General features: G+C 44.7%; 3 protein-coding genes across 4 annotated transcripts; 2 read left to right on the forward strand and 1 right to left on the reverse strand.

Moving 5' to 3' along the window:
• The first annotated feature begins 1,921 nt into the window (after positions 1 to 1,921).
• LOC123448766 (WD repeat-containing protein 55) lies at positions 1,922 to 6,547 on the forward strand. Of its 2 annotated transcripts, XM_045125774.1 has the most exons (16): positions 1,958 to 2,120; positions 2,202 to 2,234; positions 2,795 to 2,859; positions 3,102 to 3,189; positions 3,284 to 3,356; positions 3,734 to 3,840; positions 4,218 to 4,260; positions 4,401 to 4,457; positions 4,560 to 4,636; positions 5,268 to 5,313; positions 5,395 to 5,441; positions 5,546 to 5,619; positions 5,701 to 5,756; positions 5,834 to 6,077; positions 6,178 to 6,202; positions 6,271 to 6,547. In XM_045125774.1, exons 1-16 carry the CDS (start codon positions 2,026 to 2,028, stop codon positions 6,317 to 6,319), a joined length of 1,179 nt encoding a protein of 392 aa, XP_044981709.1. In that variant the 5' UTR covers positions 1,958 to 2,025; the 3' UTR covers positions 6,320 to 6,547. The 2 variants fall into 2 exon arrangements, with proteins under 2 accessions (XP_044981703.1, XP_044981709.1); XM_045125768.1 differs by having other exon boundaries at positions 1,922 to 2,120; positions 6,178 to 6,547.
• A 3,871-nt stretch (positions 6,548 to 10,418) lies between these two features.
• LOC123448780 (serine/threonine protein kinase OSK1) lies at positions 10,419 to 15,436 on the forward strand. The gene is made up of 11 exons (XM_045125786.1): positions 10,419 to 10,554; positions 11,046 to 11,227; positions 12,421 to 12,605; positions 12,856 to 13,038; positions 13,149 to 13,280; positions 13,372 to 13,557; positions 13,912 to 14,001; positions 14,068 to 14,151; positions 14,260 to 14,388; positions 14,462 to 14,686; positions 15,004 to 15,436. The coding sequence occupies exons 2-11, from the start codon at positions 11,053 to 11,055 to the stop codon at positions 15,115 to 15,117; spliced, it is 1,503 nt and encodes a 500-aa protein (XP_044981721.1). The 5' UTR covers positions 10,419 to 10,554; positions 11,046 to 11,052; the 3' UTR covers positions 15,118 to 15,436.
• A 398-nt stretch (positions 15,437 to 15,834) lies between these two features.
• Positions 15,835 to 17,897, reverse strand: LOC123417736 (heat stress transcription factor A-4d-like). Its single transcript, XM_045106921.1, has 3 exons — positions 17,734 to 17,897; positions 17,254 to 17,629; positions 15,835 to 17,079 (listed from the first exon to the last, which is right to left on the reverse strand). The coding sequence occupies exons 2-3, from the start codon at positions 17,470 to 17,472 to the stop codon at positions 16,003 to 16,005; spliced, it is 1,296 nt and encodes a 431-aa protein (XP_044962856.1). The 5' UTR covers positions 17,473 to 17,629; positions 17,734 to 17,897; the 3' UTR covers positions 15,835 to 16,002.
• Positions 17,898 to 18,177: the final 280 nt, after the last annotated feature.

Here is an 18,177-nt window from a genome sequence, read left to right on the forward strand (position 1 = left end):
TAGGGGTATGGAGAGGCTCCACTCATACCATAGCCTGCGGGTGCCATCCCTTGCCCTCCGGTTTATTGGCATTGTCAAGGAGATGCATGCATGGACATTACCTGAGACGATAGCTCGTCTCTGCGTTTTATTTACAAGGCCTGTGCCTGCTACTATGCATATGTTTGTGCTACCCGAGCAAAATAGCTGTGCGGATGTATTAGCACCATTTTTTTTTTAGAAACCGCCTGCTTTCTACGTTGCGTAAACCTCTTCGGACGGTACACACGTGTCGGTCCCCACGCTCGCCTCCCTTATCTCCCCTGCCTTATAGTTGTAGACGAAAGGTAAGTCAAACTCGAAACTTTAAGTCCCGAAATTTGGTAAACTTATAATCATCGTTTATTTCGACTCTGGTCCTGTTTGACACACCGGAAATACAACAATCCCGACCGGAATAACATGCTTTTCTGACGGATAAGGATTTGGGCCGGCCCACTATACCACAAAAATAAATTGTGCAGTTTAATTTTTTTTCCTGCATTTCTAAAATTACTTGGAAGTTAAAAAATGTTCATGTTTTCTATTTTTGGCACAAATTCATTCATTTTGTGTTTTAGAGAAATATGTTTGGGATTTTGAAAATTTATTCTGATATTTAAAAACTGTTCGTGATTTCAAAAGAATCACATTTGTCAAAAAATGTGCAGAGTTCCAACGGTTTTTCACATGCTATGAAAAATGTTTCAGATTTTCGAAAATTGTGACACATTTTTTAAATAGTTTTTCTGAATTTCGTAAATTATTTGTGTCTTAAAAAACTCGACATTTTCCAAAATTTTCACAATTTCTTAGGAAATGTTTTCATTTTCCATAACTGTTTTTATATATGAACATTTTTTGTATGTTCTTATATAGGCCGCACTATCTGTCATCGCCTGTAGTCGTCAGGGAGAGTGGCTACCTAACGCCCCTCGAGTACGAGGTCCCTGATTCACTGGCTTTGTATAGTTAAAAATATGTATTCCAGGGAAGTCGATTTTTTAGGAAGTTTTCTAGGGAAGTTTAAAGCAGGTGATATTTAGGGAAGTTTGAAATAAAATTACATGTACACAAAAATATGTCTTGAAAGTATTATAGTTTTCTTTGCATGAGAATATATATTATAGTTATGTTATTAGAAAATACTAACAAGAAACCACATGACATATATGTATGCACAAATACACGAGAAAATCTGGCAAGAGAAAAAATCACTTAAGCAACAAGAAAAAAAATTGGAGCCACAAACATTAATCTTAAATAAGAATCAAATTAAATAATTAATTAAAAAAATATTCATTTTGGATTTTTAACACGAAATGAAATAGTGTCACACCATTGCAACAATAAAGCACTACCACATGTGCAAATATAGGAGAAAATGTAATAATCGAAAGCCGGCTAGGCCAAAACAATTAAAGCCAAAAATATTAGCGCAAATGAGAAAACACAAAAATAACCTAAATCTTTTTTTAGGAAATAAAATGAAGAAATAAAATGTTAATTAAATAATGATAAAGATACACATATATTTCACAAAATTTGCACTGTTCTAGAATGTTCAAGAACAATTACATAGTTGTACAACTTTCAGATACCAACATAACTTCACACATAGATTCTATAGAAATCACATTACTCAAAGTGTTCAAATAACAAAATAATGAAGCTGAGGATTAATCAGTGCTAGACACCTGAGAAATAAATTACATCCCATGACAGTAGTGTCATATCTCTCTTTCTCTCTTTCTCACTCAAAAAAGAAAAAAATGCCCTGGCCCGAAAAAAAAAAACACACCCGATCCTCCGCACCGTCGCCAGATGTCGGGCCGTTTTCACGTCTGACCCAGCCCAGAGCCCGTTTACACGAGTCTGACTCTGACCCAGCCACGACGCCTCCACCCGATTTCACCCGACGGCCCTAGTATAGCCTCCTAAACCTCCTCCGCTCTTCTCCCCCCAGCCGCCTCGCCGCCGCCCGCCGTCCGCCGCCCGCCGCCCGCGATGGAGGCCCTCCACGAGGAGACGCCCTTCGACCTCTCCTTCCACCCCTCGTCGCCCCTGGTCGCCACCTCCCTCATCACCGGCGAGCTCCACATGTGCGCACACCCTCACCAATCTCTCGCTCCCCCCTTCCGAGGAGGGTTAACCGGTTTCTGATTTCCGCTGCCCCTCCGCAGGTTCCGCTACGCCGACGGTCTGCCGCTCGAGAGGTTCTCGCCACAGCCCCTGCTCCTCGCGCCTGGTTAATTTTGCACACCGTGCTGCTAGTTGCTCTTGTTTCATAGTACTGCTACTGCTATCACTGCTTCCGGTCTCGGATTATTGTTCATGTGATTTATCTTAAGCTGTCAATCAGCTTTAGGCTCTTTCTCACTTCACGTTTGGAGCCGTACAGGCCTCATTGGTTGTATGCTGATTGCACGAGGTGGACAAGTTCAGGTGGTTACTGCGTAGTTCGTGTAGGGGTTAACTCTGTTTTGTCGATTTTCGTATAATTAAATTCCTCTGCCTGGTTTTGCAATCAATGATAGTATGTGCAGCAAAGCTTGAATTGTTGGTGGCCGTGTGGGCATTTGAGTTGAATGGGCGTATGTGAGTTCAAAATTTAAGCATTGCACTGACTCTGTTATGTTACTAATGATGTATGCACTTCTGTTTGATGGGTATCCTTTCTGTTTGATGCTGGAGCTGACTTTGTGTTATTATAATTATTATGTGGTTTTCATATTGACAGAGATTGATGAAAACGTACTCTTGCTATGTTTTTAAGGTTGTTCGCAGAAAAACCCCACAAGGACTCATGCAGGGCTGTTCGATTTGTGGACTCGGGAACTGGTAATGACTCCCCTATTAATCCCAGTACCTCCCGGATTGTGAATCAACGTCCCTACATTTTATCTGTGATTTTCATATTTCACCAGCTGTTTTATTTGCTTAAGCATTGTGCTAAAAGTTTAGCAGCTTTACTTTATGCTTGCATTGGCAATCACAGCCTATGTTTGAGGTTAATACACCTCCAATCATCATGTTAGATACTCTAACCAGGTCCTGTCGGTTGATGTTGTGGCTTGTTGCAGTGATTCTGACGGGGTCTGCTGATATGTCGATTGTCGCTTCTGATGTAGAAACAGGCAAAGTCATTGCCCGTTTGGATGATGCACATGGGTGAGTTTCTGTCAGTTATCAGTGTTGCTATTGATTTTATTGTGGAACTAAATATTTATGTTTCCTCATTTCATATTCTTGTTGTTATTTTCAGTGACGCCATAAACCGCCTTGTGTGTCTTACTGAAACTACAGTTGCTTCAGGCGATGATGCGGGTTGCATTAAGGTATTTAATATTGTATTGATTGACTGGCTCCAGCTGTATAGCTTTCAAATGTAGTCCGGTTTCACCATTGATTATCATTTCCTGAACATTTTATGGGTGTACATAAAATAATTGCACCCCCAGCTTATTTATCCATGGAGACCTGCTCTAAGTACTTAATCATCCATGCTTCATGTAAAAAAAAAATCATCCATGCTTGGTTGATAAATCACAATAGCTGCCATTATTTAATGACCACTTGCATATGTTTTGGACTGACACAGCGACACTTACATGCCGACGCTTTATAGTTTTTCCATGTTTGTAGTTCTTATCTTTTTCAATAACAGTAATAATCTTTTTAATACAATCAGTTTAAGATACTTCTTCAATTTTAGGTGTGGGATACTCGACAACGATCTTGCTGCAACACTTTTCACCGCCATGAAGATTATATATCAGATATGACCTATGTAGCTGGCTCAGATCAAATATTGGCCACAAGGTACTTAATTTGCATTCCTGCAATCTTGATTGCTGCACAAGTGCCATACTGTTGAGCATTATTTTCATAGGAGTGAGTGGACTATTTGTATGCAAGCACAAACCTAGTGTTTCCATGGCAACAAATCTACCAATCTCTCTTGCTCATAGACCATTCGACATCATGGAGAGGCTGCAACTATTTCACTCTTTAGTTTACTTCACTGTGATGCAGAATAACACTGTTATTTAGTACATGATGTTATATGTATGAGGCCATTGTTTTATGGATCCTTGAAGTTCTTCATTTTTTTTTGCAGTTCTACCTTTCAAATTTTGGATAGCTTTTCGCCTTGACATTATGGTAATAAATGCTTAAATTGATCTTGTTATTTGCAGTGGTGATGGAACTTTATCTGTTAACAGTCTCCGGGGTAACAGAGTGAGTTGCCTTTCCAAATACATTAAATTTCATCCCTGTGTATTAGATGAACCCTTGTTCCAAGTTTGCTTTTAAGAACTTCCATATTATAAGTTACCTTCAATCTTTAATAACCATGGTCATGCCTAATCTGCTAATAGGTAAAATCGCAATCTGAATTTTCAGAAGACGAACTCCTATCTTTGGTGATAATGAAGGTAATTGCCTTTGTTCAACAACTTTTACTTATTGACACCCTTCATGGCTTCATCTATGACTTTATGGTTACTGAACAAAAGTTTATTCTTTGCGATTCTCAGAATGGCCAAAAAGTTGTTTGTGGAACTCCAAGTGGAGCCCTGTTGTTGTATTCGTGGGGACATTTTAAGGACTGCAGGTAAATGTGTTTTCATGACTGCACCAGCAGCAGAATAAAAGGCATCCTTTGATTTACGTTATGTACTGCAATTTGTTTTTATCGAATGGTTGCTATTATAAAATGTAAAGAAAGATGTACCCAATAGCTATCCACCTATGATGGATTATATTCCGAAGGGCACCCATGAAAACACTCCTTACTTTCTCTAGCTCTCTGATTTCATTTCAAATGCTAGCAATACAACTGTTGTTTCCTTTTTTGAGTTGGGAGGCTGAGATAATAGTTGTGTGTTCCCCCAGTAATGTACATTGCTAGTAAGCATAATGTTTGTGAGTGGTACTTCTCTCTTTTTTCTCATGGTTAAACAATAACGGCCTTAGCCATTTATTGGTAAATAGCAGGCTTTATTCAGTTATTATCTCATGTGTAATTAGTTCCTACAATATAATTAGCTGTTAATGCTCATCTCACTGTATTCTTACCGACAAAGCCTGAGAATAATCTTCACATGTGATAAGCAGACTAATTTGAAAATGTTGCAGCTTAAACTAGTTTGCCTATTTCAATCTATATGATGTGATGGTAGATCAAGCAAGTCTACAAGTGATTTTGTCGGTAGTTGTGTACTAACATACACTTTTGTGGCCAGTGACCGTTTTCTGGGGCACGCACAGTCTGTTGATAACTTGCTGAAGGTTAGAATGAATACCTTATATTTCTGCCTTCCTTTTCCTCTGTCCAATCGTCGTTTAAGATGGTGTATTTTTGTGTTTTAGCTGGACGAAGAAACTCTGATATCTGCTGCAGCAGATGGCGTGATCAGGTTTAGAATTTACCATGGTGCCTTTATGACCTACTACTTCTGTCACCTGCTTAGTAATCTTATTCGTCATTTTATCATGCCCTCCATATTCTCGTCGCATTCAGGTTGGTGGGTATCCTACCGAATCAGATAATCCAGCCATTGGCCGAGCATTCAGAATTTCCGATCGAGGCGCTTGGTACGTCCGCTCCCGTCATTTTTCTCGCTAAAAGCAACTCCAAGGGGTGCCACATTGTCAGTTATTATCTATGCCCTGCAGGTTTCTCGCATGATAGGAAGTATCTAGGCAGCGTTTCGCATGACAAAATGATAAAGGTGAGACCCCTCAGACCTTCCCCGGCATCCATGTACTGGTAGCCATCTAACCAGGCGCCCCCGTTTTATGTATGCAGCTCTGGGACATGGAAGAACTCCTGGGCGGCCCGCAGTTGAATCATCAGAACGACATGCCGGAAGCCACTGCGGTCGCCGTTGACCACGACGACGAGCTGCCTGAAGCCAACGCCGCCAACGCTGTCCAACACGAGGAGTTGCCTGAAGCCAACGTTGCCGCCGTCGATGACGACCAGTTGACGGCTCAGGCCGACAGCGACGACGATGGGATGGACGTGGACATGGAGCCGAGCTCTTCCAACGGTAAACACTGTGACTGCATTGTATCGAAGCACGCGCGCAATTGCTGAATGGCGGTTCTAATTCTTGTTTGCTCTTGTGCGTGGTGGGTGGTGTTGCATAGGGTCGAGGAGCAAGAAGAAAGGCAAGGGCAAGAAGCTGAACGGATTCGCGCCGGACTTCTTTGCGGATTTGTAGGGCGGGCAGACGCACCGCCGGGCAAGAAGCTGAACGGATTCGCGCCGGACTTCTTTGCGGATTTGTAGGGCGGGCAGACGCACCGCCCTTGAAATTCGCGTCGGGTTGACTTTGCGAGGTTTCGATGTTTAGGTTGAAGCATTTTTGGGTCGTCGTAGGAGGTGGGGAGGAATCTCTAGTTTTTAGTGGTGAGGTGTGTTTAAGGTGTGGCGGTGAGTGAACTGGATATGCCGTAGTAACGTGTACTCTACTTTAAAAAAAATAAAATCAAACGTGTACTCTACTTGGGATGCAAATGACCCGTGAACCGTTCGGGTGGCGCTTGTCTGAGAATGTGAAGCATATGTAGTGTACTAGTAGTATACCTTTGTCCTGTCGCGGCGAGCTTTTGTGCCGTGACATGTTCACCGAAAGTTTGATCATACCTTATATCAGTCTCAGGCGGAACGGACAGGACAAGGAACCAGCTTGAACGCGTGGCTTTCAGGAAATCGGTGTGGCCCGCATCGGCGGCAAAGATGGCTGCTATCTTATTCGTGGCCGGCCGCCGGCTGGCCTGCACCGTTTAAAGAAAGCTACTCTAGTATGCTACTTTGTGTGCTGCCAAGAGACACCCGGTTTTGCCCATGCCACACTGCTCCCTCGCCGTCCCATGGATAAATTTTGTGTTTTGATCCTTTTGATGAAGCTTAGCCAGATCTGACCATAGTATGTAAAACTTTCAGGATCTATCCATTTTCCTACTTCATGACGGTAGGGTATAACAACCTACCGTCGAGGTCCTTGACGAAAGCGTTGCATGTCTATCGTACAAAAATTCAAAGTACAGTGTGTGTGCGTGCCTATCGTCGGACCCCTAGGCAGTAGGGTTACAGATGCTACCGCCAACCACTGCGGCGGTAGGTCCTTTTTCTACCACCACGAACCTTGACGGTAGGTTGTCGTACCCTACCGTCAAGGGATCCGACGGTAAGAAAAGGGTCAAATCCCAAAAATTTCGCAAACTGAGGTCAGATCTGGATCAACTTCTTCAAAAGGATCAAAACACGAAAATTATCCCCGTCCCACCAACGAACAACGGCCATCCAACGTGCTCGTGTGACATGAACCAACGACGGCGATGTTATGTGGCCATGCGTTTGAACATTTGATGACGGGGGCGAACCGGTGAATATCCGCACCTTGAATGTTATGTAAACTTGAAGCAAGTGTCGGATGCGGTTTTCCCTTCTACACGGTTGTATCGGTTTTCCCATTAATTCATAGAATGAGTAGTCCAAATCTTTTCACGCTCATGCTTAATGATTATGTTGTGTACGACCATGTCGGCTGTAACGATGTACGAAAGGATTTCTTGATCCGAAAGTCTAGTCGGTTTTGACACAATAGCAAACTGGACTTACAAAAATCTCAGATATCCTCTACACATAATTTCTAGCAGTTACTTGAGCATTATGGAATTGATGTTTTTTCCTTACATGAAGGGGGGGGGGGGGATTGGCTTCACAAAGGTTGCCTGCTTCAGATATATTCCATAAGCTAGGCAGTAATCCATGTTGTATGTGTGGCCATTTGCTTCAATCTCCACCGATGGTGATTCCCCATTTGATAACCGTTAAGGAGTGATGATCGTTGAAGCACATTGATGTCATTACAAGATCCATCCATCCCAAAATATGCATGACATGACCATGTCTCCTGACATCCACAACTTCAAAAATGACGACGAGTTCTTCTTATGTCCTTTGAACTGTCTATGTCATGCTGCTGGGCAGTTCTTCCGCTTCAAATGTATGCAATTAGTTTAGTGAAGCATACCTGGGAACCCCACAATGCTTTATTCATCTCCAAAAACCAATGAGTATCTTGAGCATTGGGTGCTCTCAAATACTCTCGTCCAAACACTTCAAACACACCCTTCTACAAATTATTTCACACACTTGATGGAAGTGTTCTCTCCCATTGCCAAGCGATCATCAATCAAATGTGTAGGAATACCATAAGGCAAAGCGCACACAATGCGATAGTCACCTTCTGGATAGTGCTATGTCCAAGCTCTCCGACGCGGTTCTTCCTCTACTTAAGAACTGATCATGCCGCTTCACATGATTGGCAATGCAGTGGAACAAATCTGGAGCCATCCTGAACCAATGTAGAAAGTTTCGTGGTGCAAACACCCTATTTTGACCAAAACAACTAAGCATCAATCTATTGTGCTCATCCTGCCTTGCCCTATTTTGACCAAGTTGCTCGCCGTATTCTCCTCGAGTCACCCCAATGGATCAGCTATGAATCACCATATCACTACAATATGCTCGGGGCGCGGCAGTCGAACGGGCAGACGTCACATGCGATATGAACGAGAACGTGGGGAGCTAAGCGTGGTTCGCGCCACCAACTGTCCTTTGTTGGCGTAGCTACGACGACGAGGTTGACCTGCCGACATGCATCATCGATCTCACGTCCATTTGTGACGGATGGGTCGCGGACCATGACAAGGAGTAGTGAATGGGAGGCGGCGAGGGCTCAAGTCACAAGTGGGCCGATTCGTGTTCCATATCCTAATTTTCCTCGCTGGCAGCCGCACCTTGCGGTCTCAGCCGTGACAACCATGGATACGACCAACACGGTAGGAAAACACCAATTTCTTGGAGGACATCCACCACCGTAGTTTTAGACTAGTTTTAGGTCAGTCATTCTTATTCAATGAAATATGTGTGAAATGTAATGAACGTGCTATGGTTTGGATGAAAATCACTGTTTCGCATGCATTGCGTTGGATTTGTTGAAATTTACTTTGAAATGTTTGCAAGCATGGTTGGATGGCCTCATATATATAACTATGCGCGAACTGGTCTGGATCAATCAATGGACGTATAGCGTGTTCGTTTGGTTTGGCGGTGGAGATGCCTTCATAAGGTTTTTATACGAGCCCATGCGTCACTATTCCCCATGTCATTTCACCAACGAATATTGAGGACAATTGTCTGTTTAGTGTATGTAGGTACGTATGTACGAGCGCATGCATCTGTATTGGCAGTATTATGTTTTTTTTTGAAAATTAGCACACAAATGCATTTGTGATTAATTGAAAATTAAAACGAAAATAAAGTAACCTCAGCGCCACATTATGTACCAACTCAAGGATCGTTGCTTAGCACGGAAAGAAACATATGCAGCAACATATATAGAAGAAAAAATATTATTCAACAAACAATACGTTCGTTAGACAAGTGTCTTGCTGGAGGAGTAACTTTCTAGACAATAACAATCATCAACAAAAAAGACACCATATTTTTACGTGGAAAACCCCTCAACGTGAAAGAAAAAAATACGAGTCGAAGCCACCCAAATCCTCTTCCACAATTATCAAATATGGGATACAATAAGTTTCTTCTCTAGATAGCACCACAGAATCCCATACATTAAGACTTCTGAATCTTGGATGAACACATCAAGATTTAGGGCTCAAGAGCTAGGGATTGAAACAATCTCATCAAAGATGATGGAACCATAGGTTGAAGGAGACAAGTTAGTGGATCTACATCATCATAACCTTGAGGAGGAGCTCCCTTTGCTTTTTTTTTCTTTAACCTTTCTCTTCTTTCCTTTCTCACTTGATATTTTTCTCTTCTTCTTTGATGAAGACTGAACTGATTTTCATCACTCTAGGTGATGACTGCTGGATAAAGGATAAAGCATCCCATCCATTTATGCGTAAAGATCAAAATGACCATAGATCATAACCCTAATGTATAGTGAACTTCTTCATCTTTTTTGGGCTGTCTAAAAGGCCTCGAATGGTCTCATTACAGCTCACGCGAGGAGGATATTCCAATAAAAAATTATATAAAAAACAAAAAACAGCGTCGACCCAACTTACCGGTGCAACGGCGACGCGACAGGCGAAAAATCCTCCAACGGATTCGCCGCCTTCGTCCTCGCGGAGTACGCGTCACACGCACACACACGCACGCACGAGGTGAACGCGAGCTGTTGCCACACCCAAGTAGCCAACCACGCTCCGGCGGGGCAGCTTCAGCGAGCCCATCGCGCGCGAATCTCCGCGCGCCACGAGCCGCTGGAGCGCGGGCCCCGCATCCGACGTGGATCCCCCAACCCAGCCCCCACCTGCCCCCCTCCCCCCCTCCCCTTCCCCGTGACAGCCGCATCTATTCTGCCGTCCCCCGATTCGATTCCCCCTCCCTCCCCGCCCCGTCGCCGCACCGCCTCCGCCTCCGCCCGCGCCCTTGGGCGAGAGCTCCGTCACGCAGCCTCCCGCCCGCCCGCCCGCCCCCGTCAGGTCAGCCCTCACCGCCTCCCCTCTCCATCCCTTCTTCCGCCGTCCCCTATGCCGCCGTCGAACCCAGCCGCCCGTCTGGGGTTAGCTGGACCAGCCAAGCTCCGCTCCGCCCCGCGCCCGCTGCGCCGCTCGCCGATCCAAGGGGCCCCGCTCATGCCGCCGCGCCCCAGATCCGGGAGCCCGCGCCCCCCTCTTGCGTGCATGGCCATGTGGCCGCGCCGCAATCTCGCTAATCCGATCGCGCCGGATTAGTTTTTCCGGATGAGAAATGTTGCGTACTTGCGTTGCGTGGGATCGGCGGGCTAAGCGACCCGGGCCTCCTTCCACTTCGCGCTTCCGCGCGGAATTAACGTGTGCATAGTTCATGTCTCTGCCGCAGAGTGTAGTCCGGTCTAGATCCGACCGCGGTTCTCCTCCGCCAAACTGGGCAAGCGGCGATGACGGCTTTAGTTCCTTATGATTGGCCCCCTAATTGTTTGGCTGTGATTTAGGTCGACGATGGACGCAGCAGGCAGGGATGCCAACCCCTTGGCCGGCTACCGGATCGGCAAAACCCTCGGCATCGGGTCCTTTGGCAAGGTCAAGATCGCCGAGCATATAATTACGGGACACAAGGTCGCAATCAAGATCCTCAATCGCCGCAAGATCAAGAGCATGGAGATGGAAGAGAAAGGTCGGTCATCGCTCACTCTGTTCCGAAAGCTTGTTTGTGTTTTCTGAAGTCCGTAGAGTGTGCGTAGATTTCCGCCCATTGAGAAAAGCACATCGGAGGGACATTTGCGTGTTTCTGCTGTAAGGTAGTAGAAAATAGGAAGTGTCAAAACTGTCCATCCTTATTTCTGTTTTAAGCCTGTAATTCTTTAGAAATCAACTTGCAAATTTTCGAGATGTGCCTATCTAATATAAGTATCACAGTTCCCCACCCATAGTTTATTGGATTTGTTATGTTATAGAGGTTACTGTTTCTGACGTTGCTGATCAACATTTACTCGTGCTCTTCTCACTTTTGCTGTTCTTTACTTTGTCAAATCTCAGTTTTTGTTGGCTAATTTACATCGAAAGGATAAATGAATATATTAAGATGATTTATGTATCTAGGTATCATACGGCTTTATGAGGCTATATATACCCCAGCGGATATTTATGGTATATGGAGTATGTTAAAACTAGAGAGTTGTTCAATTACACTGTTTGATTTGTATGTTTCTAGTGTAAGGTAGAAAGTACAGATTCTCAAACTTGTTTATGCTTATTTGTGTTATAAGCCTACCTTTGGTAATCATCTTGCAAATTTCTGTTGGTTGATGGGCCTAGTCTAGTACAAATTTCACAATTCGCCGTCCATAGTTTTTTCTAACGTTTAAATAAACTGTTTGTTACTTAGGCCCTGTTTAGAACCATAATAGATTATGATAATCTGGATTATGAAGATAGATTATATAATCTCATTTATAAAAATAATCTACGTGGGCATGTTTGGAGGCCAGATTATATAAACTATAATCCAGGTTTTACATTGCATAATGACCTGTCCGCCCTCTGTTTTTTTTTAAAGAGGAGGGTGGCGGTGGTAGGAATGTAATTATCTTCAACTTTACAAGGGTAATGGGTCATTAGCGATCCATAATCTGATTTTAGCTGGTGTAGAGTAGATTATGAGTTTTTAATAATCTGTCCATCTAGTTTTTATAATCTACACCATAATCTGTCCTGTTTGGAGACAGAATAGATTATAAAAACTGGATTATATAATCTGGGTGGTTCCAAACAGGGCCTTAGTTTATTGATATATACTCGTACTCTTGCAACTTTTGTTGTTTTGCACTTTGCTCAAATCTCAGTTTTTTTTTGTTTGCTAATTTACAGTGAAAAGAGAAATCAAGATACTGAGATTATTTATGCATCCTCATATCATACGGCTTTATGAGGTCATAGATACCCCAGCGGATATTTATGTTGTTATGGAGTATGTTAAATCTGGAGAGTTATTTGACTATATTGTTGAGAAGGGAAGATTACAAGAGGAAGAAGCTCGTCGCTTTTTCCAGCAAGTATGTTCCTTCCACTTCCCTGAGTTCATTGTAAAGATTGCGTCAAGCCCTTTCTTGACTTATTATATACTCCATAACAAATTCAGTATGTTGCCATAAGCTAATATAAAGTACCTGTCATGTTTGTTAACTGTATTTTTCACTGTAGATACTTGGTTTTTGTCTGCTTCTATCATAATATCATTATGTAATGTATGAACATTATTCACTGCTTATGGTAGGCTATTTATTAGTTTCACCTTTCATACAGATTATATCTGGTGTGGAATATTGCCATAGAAACATGGTGGTTCACCGTGATCTGAAGCCAGAGAACCTTCTGTTGGATTCGAAATGTAATGTTAAGATTGCAGATTTTGGCTTAAGTAATGTTATGCGTGACGGACACTTTCTGAAGACTAGTTGTGGTAGCCCAAATTATGCAGCACCCGAGGTATATCTCTAGAATCACTTGTTCTACAGTTTTACAGGGTTAATAAATGTTGATGTCGTGCTAATGTGTCACAACTCTGATACCCGGCAATGTTTTCTCCATTTGCTTAGGTGATATCAGGTAAACTGTACGCTGGCCCTGAAGTTGATGTTTGGAGCTGTGGAGTTATTCTTTATGCTCTTCTTTGTGGCACTCTTCCATTTGACGATGAGAATATACCAAACCTTTTTAAGAAAATAAAGGTTAGTAACTAGCTTCTCCAGTTACTGAAAAATGTGCTATACCATTTCATCTTGATATCCAGTGAATAAGTTATCTGTTTTGTCATTATAGGGTGGAATATACACCCTTCCTAGTCACTTGTCTCCTTTAGCAAGAGATTTGATCCCAAGAATGCTGGTTGTTGATCCTATGAAGAGGATTACTATACGTGAAATTCGTGAACATTCATGGTTCAAAGCTAGACTTCCACGCTATTTGGCCGTGCCTCCTCCAGACACTGCTCAACAAGTTAAAAAGGTATGCTGATGATACGGTGTATCAACATGAATATTTGAGATTTTTGCTACCGTTGATCTTATTTGGTATTGTATAATAGCGGGTTGTCCTCTCACATCCTGGGATGTACACTGACCGGGGCGCACGACCCATGTATAACCAGCCTCTTAGGAGGATTGTACTTTCCATCTTTTCAATGAAATGAAACGCAAAGAGTCTTTTGCATTTTCTTGAAGAAAATAATAGCGGCGAATCTATGTATTTTTCTTTATCTTTGTGTATTCATACATGTACAAAATGGCAGCCCTTTCTCCATTAGTACACTTTCTTAGTGCATGTTCAGGAGTAATTTTGACTTCACTGTGAATTTTGTAGCTTGACGATGAAACTCTGAATGATGTCATCAAAATGGGATTTGACAAGAATCAGCTAACTGAATCTCTTCAAAAGAGATTGCAAAATGAGGTATTACATTACTCTGCTCTTTTTGGTTGTTCTTAATGGAACCATTACTAAATTCTACTTGTGCAGGCGACAGTTGCATATTATTTACTCTTGGACAATAAACTTCGTACAACCAGTGGCTATCTTGGAGCCGAGTATCAAGAGTCAATGGTCTGTTGGAGTTTGTCTCTCATTAGTATAGCTTGTGCCTTGTAGATTTCAAACGCTCTTGTACTTGTACTGCTACTGATTTACTGCTGTGCTTTCTGTGTTCTGCAGGACTCATCTTTCTCCCAAATTTCACCTGAAACACCAAGTTCAGCTTCTGAAGCTAGGCAGTATGGTTCTCCCGGGTTTGGCTTGAGGCAACATTTTGCAGCTGAGAGGAAATGGGCTCTCGGTCTTCAGGTAACTTTGGATAAAGTTCATCTATAACTGAAATTGAAATGCTTAAATTATTCTAATTCATGATATTTGACAGTCTCGAGCGCATCCACGAGAAATCATAACTGAAGTGCTTAAAGCTCTGCAAGAGCTAAATGTTTGCTGGAAGAAGATTGGGCACTATAACATGAAGTGCAGGTGGAGTCCTGGCTTTTTTGAGAATATGATGCATAACAACAATGGATTCGGTGTGGAGTCTGCTATAATTGAAGCTGATGGCCTCGGTGACAAATCAACCCACATCGTGAAGTTTGAAATTCAGGTACCCTCCTAATCTTAACCATCTGCCCTTAGTTTAGGAGCTTGTCCTGATTTGCACATTTGCCATGTAGTTCCGTGAACAATCTAATGCATAAGCCTCAACATTTACATGTTCCCTTACTCTTTGTGTGATGAGTAAGCAAAGTGCTTTTGCATGCAAGATTATGTAAAACAGTTATCATATTCAGGTAAGGACGGGGTATGTTGACTATGTTCATAATGGGTCTTATTTTCGTTCATATAATGCTTCTATTTTGCTTGCATAAAGTTACTTCTCCGAGGATGTGCCTGACGCTGATACACTTGTGCTCTTTGCAGCTGTACAAAACAAGGGATGATAAGTATCTTCTCGACTTGCAAAGGGTTAGTGGACCACAGCTCCTCTTTCTGGACCTGTGTTCTGCCTTTCTAACCCAGCTGAGAGTCCTTTGATCCTGAAGATGGTGACTTCCCAACTGCAAAGCCCCGCAGCTTCCTGCAGAGTGCGAAGTTACAGTCAAGGTGTACATAGCTATCATAATCCTCCAGTAGAATCTACTCCTGGGGTATGTAGACGCTAGAGAACCACGTGGTTTTGTTTTGATGGTTCAGGACTTATTTACTAAACCAGAGGTGACGGGCAAGAGGCAACCTATTCCTTCGTCCGCCTGTCACCAATGGTGTTCTATGACGCTTGTAGACCTATATTTAGTCCTTGGACGTTTTTGGCTTGGTAATGTTCTTTACTGGCATAATGCCGGCCTCCGAATAACCTCCCTTGTTACAACTCAAGTTGTGATGTTGACATGAACTCTTCACCCCAACCTGCTTCTGGATATAGCCATAGATTGCTTCTGGATGAGTTCAACAGTTTGTTAGAGTTTTAGATGGTGATTTTAACACTTTAATCAAGGCAACCTGTAGCTCTAAATGGTAACACGAGTCCTTTTGAGTTACAAGTCAGAGAAGGCGGCATTCTAGAATCTTGTGACATCATTTAGGAAAAGCCGAGTTACGTTCTTTTCAACGCATGATTTTTGTTTTCCAAAGCTTATGATTTGGCTGCAACAAAAACACAAGTTTGTTAATTAGAGGCTACTCGGATCACTCACCAGACCGCCGCAACAAGTCAGAGAGAAATTTCAGCAGGAACGAAGCGTACACACAACAAATCTGGGCAACAGAATTATATCATCGCGACTAGCTGTACAGTGACGAAGAACTATATATACAAATGCATCTAGAACGAAAATTCCTATAGAGTATGTGGACATGTAATACATGCTAAACTATAATTTACAGACGGACCATACATCAGTGGAAATGGTAGGCCAGCCATCAGGTCTTCTGAGCAGAAGCGAGGTGTCCCATTTGCTGAGTGATCTGATCAACATTGTCCCGGTGACCATACCAGTTGCAGTCTATGCCGATCTTTACATCGTCCTTTGATTCATGGCTTTCCTGGAAGGCATAGCCGCACTGCGGCTTGGGCGTGTCCACGAGGAACCGCTCCCAGAAGAGATCGTTCGCCGCCACGGCCGGTTCACGGGGAACTCCGGTCTCGGCGGTCGTCTCGTCCTGTGAAGTGTCTGTGGTGCTGGCCTCAGAGCTCAGATCGGCTTCGGACATGGTCTTGTGCTTGTCTTGTTGAATATCTGGGAATAGTAGCATTGGACTCTGCACAGCATAGCCTGGAGACTCTGCTACTGCTAGCTCTGGAGGTGAATGGACATGCCTAATGTTGGGCGGAGAGAGCTCAAGGTTTACCCCAGCCTCCATTGGTGCTGCCTGCAGATCTCCAAGAGCTGGATCATCAGTGCTGGGTGTAGGTGTAGCGGCAGCAGCCCTCTGGACGAGCTTCTCCAAGGAAACCAGGGCCATCTCCATCTTCTCAAAGGGCTCGGCGTTCACCTGGATCATGCCCGGTGTTTCGTCGCCAATCGCCCGCGGATACGGCACCCGTTGCTCCTCGACGAAGAGGTCGATCTTGGGGACCCTCCTCTTCTTGCTGAAACGGTCAGTTGGCTCCAGTTCCAGCATGGTTTGTTGCCCTGGATGATGAGCACCCCGTCTCCTCTGCAGGATGTCACGCACAGAGGACACGACGTCTGTCTGCCGCTGCTCCATCACCATCAGCCTGTCCTCCAGGGACTGCATTAGCCAGCCAATCCCGCACTGCTGGTGAGCCTGCTTCTGGAGCTCTGCCACGAGCAGGCTGTTCTCGTGCTTGAGCCGGCTGATCTCGTCTTCATACTCGCGCCTTTCGGACTCCGCCAGCGGCCCGTTCACCTGGTTCTGCAGCGAGTGGCTGTGCACCGGCTTGCGCCGGTGGATGTTCTTCAGGAGGTGCATGTGTCCCCTGATGAAGTCGTCGTTGGCGAACTCCCATCGCTCTGGGTCGATCTTCCGAAAACCCTGCGAGATGGCACATGAAACCAGCCGTCAGCAAGACATCACAAAAACATTATCTAGCGATACCATGGATGCCTATCATGTGGAGAAGTTGCGTATGAACGAACCAAGCAGGAAGAAACTTCATGCTAGAACTGGATTTTGGAAATGAAAGCTGTGGATGAAAATGGAACTCACGTAGGTGTTGAGCTGCCTGATGAAGCTGGAGAAGTTGTTGTGCTTGAAGTACTTGGGCAGCAGGTCCCGGGAGAAGTCGGGCGGGTTCCACACCACGAAGCTGGCGCCGCCGGGGCCCCACGACACCACGCGGCTGGTCGCCGGGTCCTCCACCATCTCGTAGGTCTTGATCAGGAACGGCGCCGGCGAGGCGCCCTGCGAGCCCCCCTCCATCTCCATGCCCGTCCGTCGGTCGGCCGGCGAGAAAGTCTTCAACCGGATTGGATTCGATTCGGTGCAGCTCTTTGTTCACATGAATCAGGCTGCGTGCGGCGGAAAATTCTCTGTCACCAAGTGGGCAAAGACAGCGACTTGGCGTGGATCGGATCGGCTTGCTCTGCAAGCACGGGCGGAAGCAACACGGCCGGTTAAGCAAGCGTAGCCGTACAAGCAAGGGTGGGAAACAGTTGACGGGAGAAAGGGAGGAGAACTCCGGCTCACCTGCGGCGAAGACACCGGCGAGGTCCTTCCGTTCCGGCCGGTGGTGACGTCGACTGGGGTAAGCTCTAGCTACGAGGCGGTTCCGGAGGGAAAAGATGGTGGAGGCGGCGGATCCGGAGGTAGGAGAGAGGAGGGACCGGGGTGGAAAAGGCGGGCGGCGCCACCGGTGCAAGTGCCGCGAAGGCGGCATTTATAGGGCGGCCGTCGTCGCGCGACGTGGACGTGGACGTGGACGTGGTTGCGCTCATCTTACGGGCTGGTCGTTGCATGTGACGTTTGACTGAGCGTCGCATGGCGCAGCCGTACTCCGTGGCGTGTCCCTCTTCTAGATGCGAACCGGTCGTCGGAGTCAGCGCACACGATTCCGCTTCCACTCGTCCGGCGACCGGAATACTAGATCGCGGTTGATCGATCCCTTGGACACAGCGGGCAAGCGAGTGTTGT

This window comes from Hordeum vulgare, chromosome 1H (assembly GCF_904849725.1).
Source record: "Hordeum vulgare subsp. vulgare chromosome 1H, MorexV3_pseudomolecules_assembly, whole genome shotgun sequence".
Lineage (NCBI taxonomy): Eukaryota > Viridiplantae > Streptophyta > Magnoliopsida > Poales > Poaceae > Hordeum > Hordeum vulgare.